The sequence below is a fragment of the Microcebus murinus genome, chromosome 25 (assembly GCF_040939455.1).
Source record: "Microcebus murinus isolate Inina chromosome 25, M.murinus_Inina_mat1.0, whole genome shotgun sequence".
Taxonomy (NCBI): Eukaryota; Metazoa; Chordata; class Mammalia; order Primates; family Cheirogaleidae; genus Microcebus; species Microcebus murinus.
In genome coordinates this window covers 8,993,864-9,011,916 of record NC_134128.1, presented here as the reverse complement: position 1 = coordinate 9,011,916, position 18,053 = coordinate 8,993,864, and the positions used below count along the sequence as shown (strand labels likewise).

Genomic DNA, 18,053 nt, shown 5'->3' with positions numbered 1-18,053 from the left:
GGAAAAAACAGTATGAAGGGTTTGGTACTCTCAGGTTTCAGGCATCCACTGGGAGTGTTGGAATGTACTCTTGTGGATAAGGAATGTACCCCTACTGTATTTAGGAAGTCACTGAAGTGGTCCTGATGAAACAAATGATGTAGGCTTGCAGTAGGGTCATAGAAGTAGACATGGCGAGAGGTAGGTCAGAGCCCGCCAGTATTTAGGAGGAGAAAGGGAAAAAATGGTTATTGATAAAATGTGACATTAGGGAGTAGAATGTGAAGTGGTCATAGATTATGTATTCTAGGCATCTTGCATGAACAGTGTGTGGTTGAAAATGTCATTACAATGACAAGGAAAACTGCACCAAATTTATAAAAAAATAAAGTAATTCCACTACAATGTTAAGATGGCTACTTTTGAACAGGTTTTGTCATAAATCGTTGCTAAAGTGTCTGTGTAGCTTAGGAAGTTTTATATCTGGATCTGAGACAGATCTGAATAAGAGATAAAGTTTGAGAGTCACTGGCATATTTTGTAATTTTTTTGGTAATGGAAATTTTAGATAGTGAATGAAATGGCCTAGAGTTTCACCCCAAATAAGAAGGCATCTTAGGCTGCAGCCCTGATGAACCGAAACATTTAAAGGTTGGATAAGGTGATCAGAAAGGTGCTGCTGACAGAGGTGTGAGGAGAATCAGGAAAGTGACATATTGGAAGACAAGAAACATAGACTCTTACGGCTTATGTTTTCTATTTACTATTTCATCTTAATTTCCTATACTACTTTTTCCTTTGTAATTTATTTATATTACTATATTGTTTGCTGTAAAACCTTTTGGGATTAGGGTAGGGTATAAATACTAAATACTCAAGTGTGACCTTTAGGAACATATTCTTCATAGTAAGATAATTGAAACTTACTATGTTTAAAAAGAAATGGTAGTACTGGCTCTGCATAATTCTAGGAGTGGAAAGGATGGGGAGCGACAGTAACTTTTGAGTACCATTGTGTGTGAATGATAGGAATAACTAGAATAATTAGACTAGTTCTTACCTTTCAGAAGGGAAGTCAGCACATGTGAGATCATGCCTTGCCACTTAAATGAAAATTCTAGAGTTTGGTTCTAATTAGGAAAAAAACCAGGTTTACTTGCCTGTAATAATCCTGGCTGATCTTAGACTAAAAGTAAAGAAATAACAAGCAAATGTTAAAAGCCTTGACCCAGTCCTATGCTAAGAGGACCTTTTTGTTTTTGTTAATGTTAAGACTTAAAAAAAAAATTGTGGCAGAAGTTTAAAAATTAAAATGTATTTTAAGAAAAGTTGTTTATCTCGTGTTGAGGAAGATCATTTGTCATTGAGAACAATTATTTTGTGAGGAATGTTCTGAAATATTCTTAGGGGCAACTAGTACAAATGCTGCTCCCACATTTTCAGTAGTTTTGAAGTTGTAGGGAAGATGTTGTTTTTGGTAATCTGATGAAAAATCTCTTTATTTCCTTTTCCTTTTTTTTTTTATAGAGATGTGAACTTTGTCCCCATAAGGATGGAGCTTTAAAAAGAACAGATAATGGGGGTAAGTGCAGAGATTTTTGAAAAAAATTTTATTGAAAACTGGGGTGGTGCAGTATTTAAAAATATTTTATATCAAATATTTGATATTTATATAAAATTTTATACAGGATGATCTACATAATTTAAAATTCTTGATTTTTAAATGGAGATAATTTCTTATATTAGAAATTATTTTTGAAAAAGAAGCCTTTTTTTATTGTAAGAGATAAAATTTGTTGTTTTAGGTCTCCTCCCTTTTGTATATTTTTAGACAGATGATGTTTGTGGTCAATATTAATTTTAACACCCCAAGGATCTTTGTTACGTGAATATAAAGAAATACTGATTTCTGTTCTAAACTTTGGTATGCTTTCCTAAGGACCCCTTATGTATTGCTCATTTTCATTCTCACTTTTGGTTATCTGCCTCAGAGAAATCACATTTATTTACAGCCCAGTACTATTCTTGAATATGTAGACATGAATTTGTTACACTGTGGCATACTGTGAAAATTAAGTCACTTATGAGGAAATTCAGAAAAGTGGAAGTATAGAATAGAGTAATGGCATGAGTAAATAAAAGGGAAAAATATAAGACCAGGCACAGTGGCCTACGCCTGTAATCCTAGCACTCTTGGAGGCCAAGGCAGGAGGATCGCTTGAGCTCAGGAGTTCGCGACCAGCCCCTGACCAAGAGCAAGACCCCATCTCTACTAAAAATAGAAATACTAGCCGGGTGTCATGGTACACTCATGTAGTCCCAGCTCTGTGGGAGACTGAGGCAGGATTGCTTGAGCCCAAGAGTTTGAATTTGTAGTGAGCCACTGCGCTCTACCCAGGGCGACAGAGTGAGACTTTGTCTCAAAAAAAGGAGAGATGGGCAATACAGTGTATTTTTGACTAACTATATATTTTTCAAAATTTAATGTTTAGACTATGTTATACAGTCACATTGTCCAAAATTAAAGAGAACTTTAAAAACCTTACCTGTTAACTTCTGTTCCTCATCTGCCCAGTTTCTCAACAAATTTCCTGCCACCAGTATAACTGCTGTTATTACTTTCTTGCATATCCTTCCAGATTTCTTTTGCATATACTAATTAATATGAACAAATATTTACCCCCATTTTTATACAAATTGGTTAATATTATACATATTCTCTGCATCTTTATTTTTCTCACTTAACAATGTATCTTTTCATTATCAGTATAGAAGCTTTTTTTTTTTTTTACCATATATTATATAAACAATCACTTTTTTTAACAATCACTTGGTGGACTTTCTAATCTACTTTTGTGGCTAATGCTTATATGTAGGTATATCTGTAGGATTATTAATTCTCAGAAGTAGAAATGTTGGGTCAGAGGGATTTTGCAATTAATTCTGATAGACATTCGCAAATTATTCTCTCTGAAGTTGTACCAGTGTATGTTCCCAGCAGCAATGAATGAGAAAGCTATTTTTCATACCCTTTGTAATCTCATAGGTGAAAGTTGGTATCTTAGCAATAATTTTGCATTTCTCTTATTAGTGAAGTTGAGCCTCTGTTTATATTTTCAAGAGCAGTTTTTTTCCCCTTCTTCTTTGGTCTATTGGTCTGTACATATGCTTTTTTGATTTGGTTGATCTTTTTCTTTTTGATTTGTTGGATCTCTCACAGGAGCCCTTTATATATTATTATAATTTTTTGATATGAGCTGGACTATTTTTTGTCCATCTTTCCTTTATAGGGCTTTTTACTGTGAGTTTTCGATTTTTATTTAGTTGAATCTATTGATCTTGTCTTTCATGACCTCTATTTTGAATCATTAATTAGAAAGACTTTTCAAATTCCAAAGTTATAACAATTCTTACACGTTTTTCTCTAGTATTTTGGAGGAGTCGGTGGCTGATTGAATTTAACAAATTTTTATTGATTGTTAAGTGCTAGATATTGTTCCAGGTACTTGGGACATATCAGAGACAAAACAAAGATCACTTCTCTCTGGAGCTCACAGTCTAGCATTTTTTTTTATCACTTAATCTGCACACTGTCTATGATCCTGAGCAAGTTACCACACTTCTTTGCATCTCTGTCCTCAGCTGCCCAATGGGGGAACAAGCAGGCATGGTTTAGATGTGGATAACATGCCAAGTATATTGTAGATGCCATATAGAACATCCACTCCCAACTCTCTACCCAGACAGTAGATAGGGCTGGAAGTGGATTTTTAATAATAAAGCACAATGGGGAGAGGTCAGAGGGACTGGAGCCAGGTTGTCTAGGGTGTTGTAGTGGTGGTGAGGAGGGCGCTGGGAGCTGCACCATGGCCTGGACTGGCTACACAAACTTGTTGCTGCTGCTGCTTGGTGACTGCTTTGTTGGCAAGGTCATTGGCCTTTTCTGTAGCAGTCAGTGCCATCTCATTTGCCACCTTCTCCTTGGCTTCTTTGGCTGTCTCAGTGAGTGCTTTGTAAGGGGCCTTACCTTGCAGTTTGGTTATGATGTAAACAAAACCTGTCATAGTCTTGGTCACATTGCTTTTGAACTGAGCGAGACCAAATCCCTGGACAGCTCTGGAGATGCCAGATTAGCATCAGATTAGAGTAGACCCTGACAATCCAGTGGATTTTGGTCAAGCTGTAGCCATTATCATCTGAGTTTACATGTTCCTTCACTAGCATTGGCAGGGTGGTTGATGTTCCAGGTGAAGGTGGTCATGATCTGATTTTGTGGGTCCACAGGAGAGTCCTCTGGGATATACACTGAGTGAGCAACATTGATGAGAAACAGTCGTTTGGCTCAGCATGGCATCATGTTGGTCTTGGTAAGAAGTCACCAGGACAGTGACTTCTGCTCAGGGTTCATCTCCTGGTGTACTGTGTCGTCCTTCAAGACATGTTTGCTATAGGGATTCGGGTACTGCTACCCGAAGGCAGGAACCCATGGTTCCAGGAACTCCAGAGCATGCTCTGGCCCATCATGCCTGCCAGGGCAGACTCAGTGCTTATATACATTATTAAGGGTGTGGATTCTGGGCAGCAGGCATGAAGCTCAGTTACTGCTTCCTCCTCTGCAGATTAGCCTTGGATGCATTTGGAATGTATCCATGGAAGACAGTGGGGAGGTATGGATCCAACCTTTATTTTTCCTAGATGCTAATATGCTGCTGTTTGTCCCACCACCATTTATTCAACAGTACATCTATTCTCACTGATTTGAAATGCCATCTTTGTTATAGCCTAAATCTGATGTGGATTTTAAAAAAATTCAGACTAAATTGTGCTCCAAAATTGATTTTTAAGTTATTTTGGAACCTAAAATGCAATTTCCTATAAAAAGGTTAACTATAGTTCCAGGTTAATTAACAAAACCCCACAGTGTACCTGAGGTACAGTATTGATGGTACCATTCTTTAATATCTAATACTCATTTATCATGCTTGACAATATGTTCCAAGTTTTAGGCTATTTTTCTTTTCCTGGCAGTCAGGACTAGGAATTTCTCAATTCAACTATTAACTTTTTTTTAGTCTTATCTGCTACATAGGTCTCAGTCATTAAAGGTAAGTGTTTTAACACAGCGTGGTTTGTGAAAAGTAGGCTATTATTGGTAAAGGGAGAAATAAATGATAAAGATATAGGTAGGTATATTGGGAAATTAAAAATGGTACAAAATTGAACTATGAGATATGAGAGGTGAGGCTGATAGTATTGGCAAGTTTTTCTTCCCTTTTGCCTTTCTTTCTCCCTTTCCTCTCCTTTTTCTTCTTTCCTTTTTTGTTTCCTTCTGTCTTTTTTTATTGTCATGCTCATTGTGGTTAGTCATTGAACTCTGGGAATAACACGAAATTTCCATTTTAGAAAAATCGCTCTGACAGCATAGTGGTGACTAGATTGGAAGGGTGTGAGACCAGATCAACTATAAAAAAGACAGGTGGAGCTGGATCTTTAGTGCATTTTATGTAGACTTGCGCCATTTAACTGGGGATACATTCTTACAAATGCATCTTTGAGCAGTTGCATCATTGTACGAACATAATTGAGTGTACTTGTGTAAACCTAGATGGTACGGGCTGTATGGTATTATAGCCTATCGCTCCTAGGCTGCAAACCTGTACAGCATGTTACTATACTGAATACTGTAGGCAATTGTAACACAATGGTATTTGTGTTTCTAAACATAGCTAAACATAGAAAAGGTACAGTAAAAATACGGTATTATAATCTTGTGGGACCACTGTTGTATATGCAGTTTGTTGTTGACTGAAACGTACTTATGCATTGCATGACTGTATTTGAAATCAACTATGTGGCCTGGGGAATGCGAAGAGATGTAGAGAAAGAAATAATTTTAAATTAGAGAAGCAATTCAATCTGTCATTTTACTCACTGAGCATATGCTCTAGGCAAACCTATATAGAAATTCCTTGTGAATGATTTTAAGATTTACCTGACTGTCATTGACAAAAGTATATACGATTGAGGGAGCCAGGCAAGATGTGATTATGGTTTACTTACAATTACATTCAATACGAAATTTAAAAATGAATTGGAAGCCATTGATAGACACTATCTGACAGAAAACTAAGAAGAATCATAAAACCTAACAGGGTAGTATATTGTATTCAAAACCATGTATAGTATAATATACTTTCTCTGTTGGAATTTAATAAATTTTTCAATGATACTTGTGAGTATGCTCATTTTTTGCTTTTTACTCTGACTTTAACTTAATCTCTTCAAAGGTAAGACTGTTTTATTGCAGTTAGTGTGGGATAGAGATGATGAAGGACTGGTTGAAGACAGAAGTAGGAGGGATAAAAATAAATTAGGGAATGAACATCAGAGATAATAAGATGATAAAATTTTACAGGTATATTTTTAAAACTTGTTTTTATTATGGAATAATTTTAAGCATATATAAAAAATAGAATGACCTGATAAATACATATCATCACCTATTATTAACAATATTGAAGTCATGGCCTGTCATTTTTCATACTATACCCTTTCTTACCCAATTCTTATTATTTTGAAACAAGTCACAGAAATCACATCATTTCATTTGGAAATGTTTCTGTATCTCTTTACATTTTTGAAATTCACAATTCATTATGTAAAAAATGACAAGAATTTAAAAAAATCATCAAATATATTCAGTCCTTGTTCAAATTTCCCTAATTGTCTCCCAAACATTTTTTTATGATTGATTGAATCAGGGACCAAATAAGGTCCTTAAGTTGGATCCAAATAAGGTGCATATGTTGCAATTGCTTGATATATCTCTTGACCTCTTTAAATGTACTGGTTCTTTTCCTTTTCTTTTTTTCCCCATTGGTCAGTTTACTTGTTGAAAATCTACGTCATTTGCCCTGAAGAGTTTCCTACAGTCTGGATTTTGTTGCTTGCCTCTTATTTGTGTTTTATTTCACATGTTTTTTTGTTCCATGTATTTTTTGTGTGTTGGTTGTTAAAAATAGTCAAGTTCTGCATGGTGGCACACACCTGTAGTCCCAGCTGCTTGGGAGGCTGAGGTGGGAGGTCTGCTCGAGCCCAGGAGTTTAAGGCCAGTCTGAGCAACATAGTGAGATCCTGTCTCTTAAAAAAAAAAAAAAAGGTGGAGCACTTGATTAGACATCTCTCCAAAGATCATATACAAATGGCTAAAAGGCTTATTAAAGATGCTTAACATCACTATTCATCAGAGAAATGCAAATTAAAACTACATTGATATGCCACCTCACACCCATTAGGTGTCTTCTATCATAAAAGAAAATATTAGCTGTTGGTGGTGGTATGGAGAAATTGGAACTGTTTTGTACCATTGGTGAGATTATAAATTTTGCAACTGATATGGAAGACAAGTATGTAGGTTTCTCAAAAAAATTAAAAATAGAACCACCGTACGAGCCAACAATCCCACTTCTGGATATTTTATCCAAAAGAATTGAAACTAGGGTTTTGAAGAGATACTAGTATACTCATGTTCACGGTAGCACTATTTACAATAGCTAAGAAGTGGAAGCAACCCAGATGTCTATTGCCCAGGGAATGAATAAACAAAATGTGGTATATGCATACAGTGGAATATTTTTCAGCCTTACAAAGGAAGGCTGTTGCATGCTCCAGTATGGCTGAATTTTTGAGGACATTATGTTAAGTGAAATAAGGTAGTTACAAAAAAGGCAAATATTGTCTAATTCCACACATACGAGGTACTTAAAATAGATTGATAGATACAGAAAATAAAATGGTGGTTAACAGGGTGCTAGGGGAAGAGAAAGAGAGGAATTGTTGTTTAATGGATATAGAGTTTCAGGTTTTTCAAGATTAAAAAGTCCTGGAAATCTGTTTCACAACAATGTAAATACACTTAACACCACTAAACTTAAAAATGGCAAAGGTTGTGAATTAGAGAGAGAGAGATCAGATTTAATCACAGTAAGTAAAACTGTACCTGCCTGTATTTTCTTGGTTTACTATGTTGATCAGGACTTCCAGCATCATATTGAATAGAAGTGATGACAGGAGGCATCTCTTTCTTATTCTCCATTTAGAGGGCTTATTTTCAACATTTCACCATTAAAGTAAGGATGGTTTTAGTTTTTGTTTATTTTTGTTTGCTTTTTTCTGTTTTTGGTAACTTCAGAAATTCCCTTCTATTTCTACTTTGCTGTGTTTTTTTTATTTATGCTACTACGAATGGAGATATGTTTTTGGCCTCTATTGAGACGATCATATAATTCCCCCCCCCCCAATACTGTCAGGAATTATATTGATTTTTTTTTCTTTCTTTCTTAAAGAGACAAGGTCTTGCTCAGTTGCCCAGGCTGGAGAGCTGTGGCATGATAATAGCTTGCTGCAGCCTTGAACTCCTGGGCTCAAGCAATCCTTTCACCTCAGCCTCCCAAGTAGCTAGGACCACAGGTGTGTACCACCATGCCTGGCTAATTTTTTTGTTTTTTATAAAGTCAAGGTCTCACTGTGTTGCTCTGGTCTCGAACTCTTGGGTTCAGGTGATCCTCCTGCCTCAGCCTCCCAAAGAGCGGAGATTACAGGTGCGAGCTACCCTGTCTAGCCCCGTTTTTGAGTGTTAAATCAACTTGTTTAACTAGAATAAACCCAGTTGTTATGGGATTCAGTTGGCTAACATTTTGTTTAGGATTTTGGCATCTATTGTTTATGAACAAGATTAAGCTGCGATTTTCCTTATTTATTTTAGCCTTGTCAGATTGTGGCATCAACATTGTGCTGGTTTCATAACAAATTATGAGATATTCTTTTTCCTGTTTGCTGGAAGCATTTGTATCATATTGAAATCACTGGTAAATCTGTGTCTGGAGTTCTGAAGGTTATAATTATGGATTAATTTTTTTTAGTGGTTAAGGAATTCTTTAAAATTTTATTTTTTATTGTGATAGTTTTGGTAAATTTTTGGCACTTCATTTTATCTGAATTTTAAAGTTTATTCATTAAAGGTTCTTTATTATCTTAATCTTAAATATCTATTGAGTTTATAATAATCTTGGTTATTTGTGCCTTCTCTTTCTTTCTGTTAGTCTAATAATGGGTTTACCTATTTGTCTTTGTTGATTATCATTAATATTTGCTAGGATCTTTATATTTATAGGCAGAACTTTAGCTAATCTCCCAAATTAAGTGTGATTTTCATTATAATTAAGTTAATAATTGCCTTAGTTTGAGCTGCTATAACAAAATACCTTATAATAACATGAAATTATTGCTCAGAGTTATGAAGGCTGGGAGGTCCAACATCAGTGCTCTGGCGTATTCGCTGTCTGATGAGAGCCTGTTCCTCATAAATGAGTCCTTCTATGTTTCCTCGTGGTAGAAGGGATAAACAAGGTCTCTTGGGCCTCTTTTATTAGGGCAATAGTCCCATTCATGAGGGCACTACCCTCATGATCTTGTCACCTCCTGCCTCACATCACCACTGCACTGGAGATTCAGTTCAGCCTATGAATTTGGCAAGGGCGGTGGGTGTCACAAATATTCAGATGATAGAAATACTGTTTTATAATTTCTAATTGGTGGTTTGTCCCCCCAAGTTTATTTACTAATTCCTAAACACATAGGATTTAAAAAATATCTTTTTATTATTGATTTCTAGTTTAATGTCATTGTGTTCATAAAATTCACTCTGATTTTAATGCTGTGAGATATAAGACTTGGTTTAGGGCTAGAATGTGGTCAGTTTTTACAGATTCTATTTATATATTTTGATAGTATGTTATTAGGTACATGTACATGAGGAAGTGCTTTATCTCTTCCTTATTGAATTTTTTAATTGCTATGGAGTACCTCTCTTTTTGACTGGTACTATTTTTTGTCTCAAAGTCTACTTTGACTGCTATTAACACAATTTCTTCTCTTTTCTTTTGGTTTTTGTTTTCAAATGGTATATCTCCTTTCTTTTTTTTTTTGAGACAGAGTCTCGCTTTGTTGCCCAGGCTAGAGTGAGTGCCATGGTGTCAGCCTAGCTCACAGCAACCTCAAACTCTTGGGCTCAAGCAATCCTGCTGCCTCAGCCTCCCAAGTAGCTGGGACTACCACCATGCCCAGCTAATTTTTTCTATGTATTTTTAGTTGGCCAATTAATTTCTTTATATTTTTAGTAGAGATGAGGTCTCACTCTTGCTCACAGCTGGCTTGGAACTCCTGACCTTGAGTGATCCACCCACCTCTGCCTCCCAGAGTGCTAGGATCACAGGCGTGAGCCACTGCAGCCGGCCTAGATTTGTCTCTTGTTAATAGCACATAGTTGCCTTTATGGAAGTATTTAGTCCATTTGTATTTATGATATGTATATGAGAGAGTATATATGTGTGGACTTGGATTTAAACCTTCTATCCTATTTAATGTTTTGTATTTGTCTTTCCTGTTCTACATTTTTTATTCATTCCATTCTACTCCCTCTATTAGCTTAATAAAATTTAATGTTAATGTGTGTTTTTACCTTTTTTCTGAAGACAGTGAAACTCTCGGGACGTTGTAAATTCATTTATCTACCTCCTGACATAAATTTTATGGTTGTCATGTACTTTCATTCTCTGTTTCTTTTAAAAATTGTGATGTTTTTGTGAAGTGTTTGTGTGAGGGCAGTCCATTAAAATGGAAAAGGTTATGTAAAATTAGTGGTATGTATGTATGTATGTATGTATTTTTGAGACAGTCTCGCTTTGTTGCCGAGGCTAGAGTGAGCCTAGCTCACAGCAATCTCAAACTCCTGGGCTCAAGCAATCCTCCTGCTTCAGCCTCCCGAGTAGCTGGGACTACAGGCATGCGCCACCATGCCCGGCTAATTTTTTCTATATATATTAGTTGGCCAATTAATTTCTTTCTATTTATAGTAGAGACGGGGTCTCGCTCTTGTTCAGGCTAGTTTCGAACTCCTGACCTTGAGCAATCCTCCCCGCCTCGGCCTCCCAGACAGCTAGGATTACAAGTGTGAGCCACCGTGCCCAGCCTAAATTAGTGGTTTTTAAAAAAATATTTGTTAGAATTTATCAGTGACACTTTCTGGTTTTAGGCAGAAACTTTTCTGGTAAGATTTCTGATATAAGAAATTTATTTTTTGAAATATGATAGGGATATTTCTATTGTGTCAATTTTCATGAGTTCTATTTTACTCAAGAAATTTGACTGCTTTGTATAAGTTTTGAAATAATGTTGTTACAGCATTTTATTATTATCCTGTTAATGTTGGTAGCATTGGTAATAGTAACCCCATTGTTATTCCTTATGTTGGTGATTTTTGTTCTGTTTTTATTTATTTTTTCCTCTTAACTAGTCTAACTAGAATTTGTCAGTTTTGTTGACCTTTTCAAAGAAACAGCTTTTTTTGGACTTTGGTGTTTGTTTTTTTTCCGAGACAGAGTCTAGCTCTGTTGCCCCAGGTAGGGTGTAGTGGCATCATCATAGCTCACTGCAACCTCAAACTCCTGGTTCAGGCAATCATACTGCCTTAGTCTCCCAAGAGGCTGGGACTACAGGTGTGTACCACTGCACCTGGCTAATTTTTCTATTTTTAGTAGAGATGGGCTCTTGCTCTTGTTCAGCTTGGTTGTGAACTCCTTACCTCACACAATCCTCAGGCTGTCTTGGGCTCCCAGAGTGCTAAGTAAGATTACAGATGTGAGCCACTGCGCCTGGCCTGGGCTTTGTTAATATTTTATGTCATCTGCCTGTTTTCTGCCCTTTATTATTTCCTTCCTTCTCCTTCGTGCATGTTTTCCTCCTCTTTTCTAACTTCGGAATTTAGAGTTTTAGGTTTTTATTTTAGATTATATTTTCTAATAAAAATATTAAAGGTGTAAGTTTCTTTTTCCTGTTTTTTTTTTTTTTTTTTTTTTTTGAGACAGAGTCTCACTCTGTTGCTTTGGGCTAGAATGTATCTATCTAACAGAATCTCACTCTGTTGCTTGGGCCAGAGTGCCATGGCGTCAGCCTAGCTCACAGCAACCTCAAACTCCTGGGCTCAAGCGATCCTCCTGCCTCAGCCTCTCGAGTAGCTGGGACTACAGGCATGCAGTAGCATGCCTGGCTAATTTTTTATATATATTTTTAGTTGTCCAGCTAATTTCTGTTTTTTTTAGTAGAGACGGGGTCTCTTGCTCAGGCTGGTCTCGAACTCCTGAGCTCAAACAATCCACCTACCTCAGCCTCCCAGAGTGCTAGGATTACAGACTTTAGCCACCACACCTGGCCTACAAACACTTTTCATTTTTTAAATTATTGCATACATAGTAGTTAGACATTTACAAAATAATGTACATTTGTAAGTGCATCTAATTGAAATTTCTTGAATGAGGCCTTATTTGATTACAGCTAAATCAATGTGGCCTTTTGACATGAAAAGGTTCCTCACCCTTCACTTAGCATATTGTCTTGGTGAATGTACCATGTGTACTTGAAAAGGAATGTGATTCTGCAGTTGGATATAGTGTTCTCTAAGTGTCATTTAGATTCGAATGGTTGATATTGTTGAGCTCTTTTATGTCTTTAGTCATTTTTTGTCTAGTTGGTCTATTAGTTGCTTATAATGGTGTTTTAAAAACCTGGTTTGATTGGAGTGTTATCGTTTTTCCCCTTTAATTCTATCAAGTTTTACTTCATGTGTTTTAATTCTTTAATAATTAGGTACAGACAGTTTCTAGTAGTGTTTCTCCTGAATTTTCTGTTTATCTTTATGAAATGTCCTTTTTTCATCCATGGGAATATTCTGTCTTGTACTGTATATCTTGTACTGTATATACTGTATAACTATATTAAAATATTACTCAAATCTTCATAATGTTCTTAAAGTTAGCATGGTATATTTTTTCTATCCATTGCTTCATTTGCTTTAACTATATCAGAATCCTTGTATGTGTTTAATGCGCATCTCTTATAGGCAGCATATGTTAAGGTCCTTTTAGCTTTGTCTTCTAATTGTTGTACATAAATCATTAACATTTATTATACTTAAAGGTTGGATTGAGATCTGTTTTGCAGTTTTTGTTCTTTCCTTTTTAAAAGAAAATTAAAATTAAAATGAAAGTATTAAGATTGACATACAATAAACTCCATACATTTAAAGTGTACATTTCAATAAGGTTCTGACTAAAATATGTACCCATGAAGTCATCATCTTCACAGCCTCTAAGATAATGAACATGTATCCATCACTCTGAAAACTTTTCTTATAGTCCTTTATCCTCTGCACCACCCCTTTTCTGCCATCTTGTCCCAGGTAATCACTTTCTATCATTATAGATTAGTTTACATTTTCTAGAGTTTTGTATAAATGTAATTCATGTGTTTATGTATGTGTGCATACACTCATTTATAATATACATACACTATTTTTGCCTGGTTTATTTTAATCCCTACAAATATTTTGAGATTAATTCTTATATGAATTGATAGTTCATTTCTTTTTAGTGCCCAGTATTACATTTTGTATAGATATAACAGTGTATCCATTTTCATGTTTATAATTAGATTGTTTTTAGGTTTTTGGATGTTAAAAATAAATCCACTATTAACCTTCGAGTGCATGCCTTTTATGACCATAGTCATTCATTTGTCTTGGGTAAATAACCAGTAATGGAATGGCTAATGTATTAAATGTAATGATAAGTGCATGTTTAATTACTTAACCAAACTATTTTCTAAAGTTGTTGAAACAACATTTTTACATTTCCCCAGCAACATACGAGAGTTCCAATTATTCAGCATCCTCTCAACACTTAACATGGTTAGTCTTCTTAGTTTTAACCATTCTAATATGTGTGTCGTGGTATCTATTTGTGGTTGTAATTTGCATTTTCTTAATGATTAATACTTTTGAGTACCTTTTCATGTATGTATTTGCTATCTTTGCCCATTTAAGAAATTGAGGTGCTTATCTTCTTGTGGGTTTTTTTTGTTTGTTTGTTTTTGAGACATGGCTTTGTTTTGTCTTCTGGGCTAGAATGTGTTGGCATCATCATAGTTCACTGCAACCATAATCTTGTGGGCTCAAGTGATCCTCCTGTCTTAGACTTCCAAGTAGCTGGGATTATAGGCATGCGCCACCATGCCCTGGCTAATTTTTTTATTTTTAGAAGAGACATGGTCACCCTCTTACTCAGGCTGTTTTTCAAATTCCTGGCCTCCAACAGTCCTCTTGCCTCTCTTTGTCCCCCAAATTGCTAGGATTACAGGTGTGAGCCACCACTGTTTTCTTGTTTTCTAAAAATGTAACAGCTTTATTCATACCTCTTACAATTGACCCATTTAAAGCATACAATTTTATGTTTTTTAGTAAATTCTGAGAGTTCTGCCACCATTATCTCAATCAATTTTAGAACATTTCCATCATGCAAAAGATATTCTGTAACCATTAGCAGTCAGTCTGTTTTCCCCTTAACTCCCCTGCCTTAGGCAATCATTAATCTATTTTATTTATTTATTTTTTGAGACAGAGTCTCGCTTTGTTGCCCAGGCTACAGTGCCATGGCTTCAGCCTAGCTCACAGCAACCTCAAACTCCTGGGCTCAGGCAATCCTACTGCCTCAGCCTCTCGAGTAGCTGGGACTACAGGCACATGCCACCATGCCTGGCTAATTTTTTCTGTATATATATTAGTTGGGCAATTAATTTCTTTCTATTTATAGTCAAGACGGGGTCTAGTTCTTGCTCAGGCTGGTTTCGAACTGCTACCTCGAGCAATCCGCCCACCTCAGCCTCCCAAACTGCTAGGATTACAGGCGTGAGCCACCGCGCCTGGCCTAATCTACTTTATATCTTTGTGGATTTGCCTATTGTGAATATTTCATATAAGTGGAATCATATGTGGACTTTTGGGACTGGTTTCTTTCACTTAGCATACTATTCTCCAGATTTATTCACGTTGTTTCTTTTAATTGCCAAATAATAAATCCAGTATATGGATATACCATATTTAAATTTGTCCATTCAACAGTTGATTGAATTGTTTCTGGTTTGGGGTTATTATAAAGAATAGTGCTATGAACATTTTTGTACAAGGTTTTGTGTGGAAATGTTTCCATTTCTCTCTCTCTCTCTTTTTTTTTTTTGAGACAAGAGTCTTGCTTTGTTGCCCAGGCTAGAGTGAGTGCTGTGGCATCAGCCTAGCTCACAGCAACCTCAAACTCCTGGGCTCAAGCAATCCTGCTGCCTCAGCCTCCCAAGTAGCCGGGACTACAGGCATGGGCCACCATGCCCGGCTGATTTTTTCAAATTAGTTGGCCAATTAATTTCTTTCTATTTATGGTAGAGATGGGGTCTTGCTCTTGCTGAGGCTGGTCCTGAACTCCTGACCTTGAGCGATCCGCCCGCCTCGGCCTCCCAGAGTGCTGGGATTACAGGCGTGAGCCACCATGCCCAGCCTCATTTCTCTTGATTTTATTACTAGGAATATAATTCCTGGGTCATGTGGTTACTCTGTCTTAATCTTTTGAGTAACTGTCAGTCTGTACCATTGTACATTCCCACTAGTAGTGTTTTAGGTTCCCAATTTTTCTGTATCCCTCTCAGCACTTGGTATTGTTTGTCTTTTGCTTTGCATCCTGGTTGTTGTGAAATGGTATTTCATTTTCTTTTTGATATGCATTTCCCTAATGACTAATGATGCTCAGCATCTTTTCATGTACTTATCAATCACTTTTAAATATCTTCATTCTGAGAGTCTGTGCCTTTTAATTGGTGTTTCGGTCATTTACATTTATTGTGATTAATGATGAAGTTAGTTTTAAATCTACAATCTAGCTATTTTTTATTTGTCCCATTTGTTTTTTGTTCTCTTTTTTCTTTTTTTGTGATATTTACAATTCTATTTTCTCATCCATGTTATCTTACTAGCTGTATGTTTTGTTGTCTTTAGGGTAGTCATTTCTTTAAGGTTTAAAGTATGTATCTTTTCCTTATTAGAGTGATAGATCACTTTATGCATAGTATAAGACCTTTTGTTGTATTAAGGTAGTCATTTCTTTAATATACTTCCATTTCTCTTTTTTTGGCCTTTATGCAATTGTCATGCATTTGTCTATTAATACATTATAAACTCTGCAATGAATTTTCATTATTTTTTTTTAAATAATTGTTTACTGTTTAACGTGTATCCTTTTTATATCTTCCTTAACTTTTTGAATATAAGGAATGATGTTACAATAACTGCTTTAATGTCTTTTTAAATTTTTTTGGCCAATTCTATCATTTATACCAGTTGTGCATTGATTTGATTGATTATTCTGATAGGTTTAATTGGTTTATAGTATTGTTCAAGTTCTCTGTTACCTTATTTGTATTTCTAGATGTTCTAACTATAAAGTGGGGTGTTAAAATCTCTAGAAATTATTACAGAACTATCTATTTCTTTAGTTCTGTCAGTTGTATATTTTAGGGTCTGTTGTTTGGTCTGTATATGTTTATAATTTTTCCATCTCCATGAAATGACTTGTTGCTATATATTGCCCTTCTTTGTTTCTTGTTATAGTTTTCACTTAAGGTCTATTTAGTATGATATTTATATAGATATCATAGCTCTCTTCATTACTTTTTGTATGGAATATCTTTTTCCATCCTTTTACTTTTAACCTGTTTGTGCCTATGAATGTAAAGTGAATTTCCTGTAGGCAGCAGATAGTTGGAATAGTTTTTTAATCCATTCAGTTAAACTCTACCTTTGATTGGAGACTTTAATCCATTTCCATTTAAAGTTCTTCGTGATAAAGAATAATTTATGTCATTTTACTAACTTTTTCCTGTATGTGTTTTTCCCTTTTTGTTCTGTAGTTTCTCTATTACTGCCTTCTTTTTCATTGATTTATATTTGTATTGTATTCTTTTATTCCTTGCTATCTTTTGTGTATATCTTTCAGATTTTTTTGTTGTCATTTTCATGGGTATTACAGCCAACATCCTAAATTTGATAATAAGCTTGTTTGATACCAGTTTATCTTTAATAGCATACAAAATCTTTCCTCCTATACAGCTATACCCCTTAAGGGTTTTTTCTCAAAATTTGTGTTTTTATACATCCCTATATATTGTGTGCCCATTAACATAGGTCTATAGTAATTGTTTTCATTTGTCTTTTAAATCATGTAGGAAATAAAAGGAGAGGTATAAATTAAAAATGTCATAATACTGGCTTTTATTTTTACCTATCTATAGTTATCTTTGCTGGAGTTATTTTTTGGTATGGCTTTGAGTTATTGTCTAGTATCCTTTAACTTTAGCCTGTAGCAATCTTATTACTATTTCTTGTAGTGCAGGTCTACCTGCAACAAACTTCCTCAGATTGTGTTTCTGTGGGAATGTCTTACTTTCTCCATATTTGAAGGATAGTCTTATTGGATATAGAGTTCTTGGATAATAGGTTTATTTTGTTCAGAACTTTAAAAATACCATCTCACTCCCTAATGATCTGCATATATTTTGGTGAGAAATATGTTGTTGCTCTTATTGAGTATTCCTTATATGTGACAAATAGCTTCTCTTTTAGTGTTTTCAAGATTTTTTCTTTTCCTTAGCTTTTGACATTGATCATTATGTCTGTGTAGATCCTTTTGTATTTATTTTCTTGGTGTTGGTTGAGCCTCTTTTTTTAGTGACTTCCTAGCAATTTTTTGTAAAGTGTTTATTTGTCATACGTCTGAATTCTCTGAATCTTTTTTTTTGTCTTCAGTTTGTGTTTTGACAAAGATTTCTTTGGACACCAGGTGCCAAATAGTGATAGAAAATGAGAATTAAAAAGGAAAAAAACCCTCTCCCAGTGTTTGCAGATATTCTTCTGTGTGCTGGGCATTCCTTCAGTGGTTAACCAGTTAGTTTACAACTCTGCCTTAGCTTTTCCTTCCTGCTTACACTGTAGATAGAGACCAACCATAGATTAAAGTTTAGGATCTATCTCCTCAGTTCTTTTCTGAAGATGTGTCCTGCATTATACATGCCTGTGGCTCTCTACTTCTCCCAGTGCACTCAGGTCCTTTTAAATGCACCAAATTCTCCCCAGTTTTTTTCCC

The 18,053-nt window shown here is 35.5% G+C and overlaps 1 protein-coding gene and 1 pseudogene across 15 annotated transcripts in view; one reads left to right on the top strand and one right to left on the bottom strand.

The window, feature by feature from the left end:
- MLLT10 (MLLT10 histone lysine methyltransferase DOT1L cofactor) overlaps positions 1–18,053 on the top strand; it is a 198,777-nt gene that overhangs the window by 51,629 nt on the left and 129,095 nt on the right. For 13 of the 15 annotated variants that reach the window (XM_075997678.1, XM_012767337.3, XM_012767335.3 and 10 more), the window contains one exon: positions 1,507–1,561. The exons of the other annotated variants lie outside the window; for them this stretch is intronic. In XM_075997678.1, the coding sequence (XP_075853793.1) occupies positions 1,556–1,561 (6 nt within the window). In that variant the 5' untranslated portion in view covers positions 1,507–1,555. The remainder of the gene's footprint in view (positions 1–1,506; positions 1,562–18,053) is intronic. 15 annotated transcript variants of the gene reach the window in all.
- On the bottom strand, positions 3,801–4,500 carry LOC105872919 (PRELI domain-containing protein 1, mitochondrial pseudogene; annotated as a pseudogene).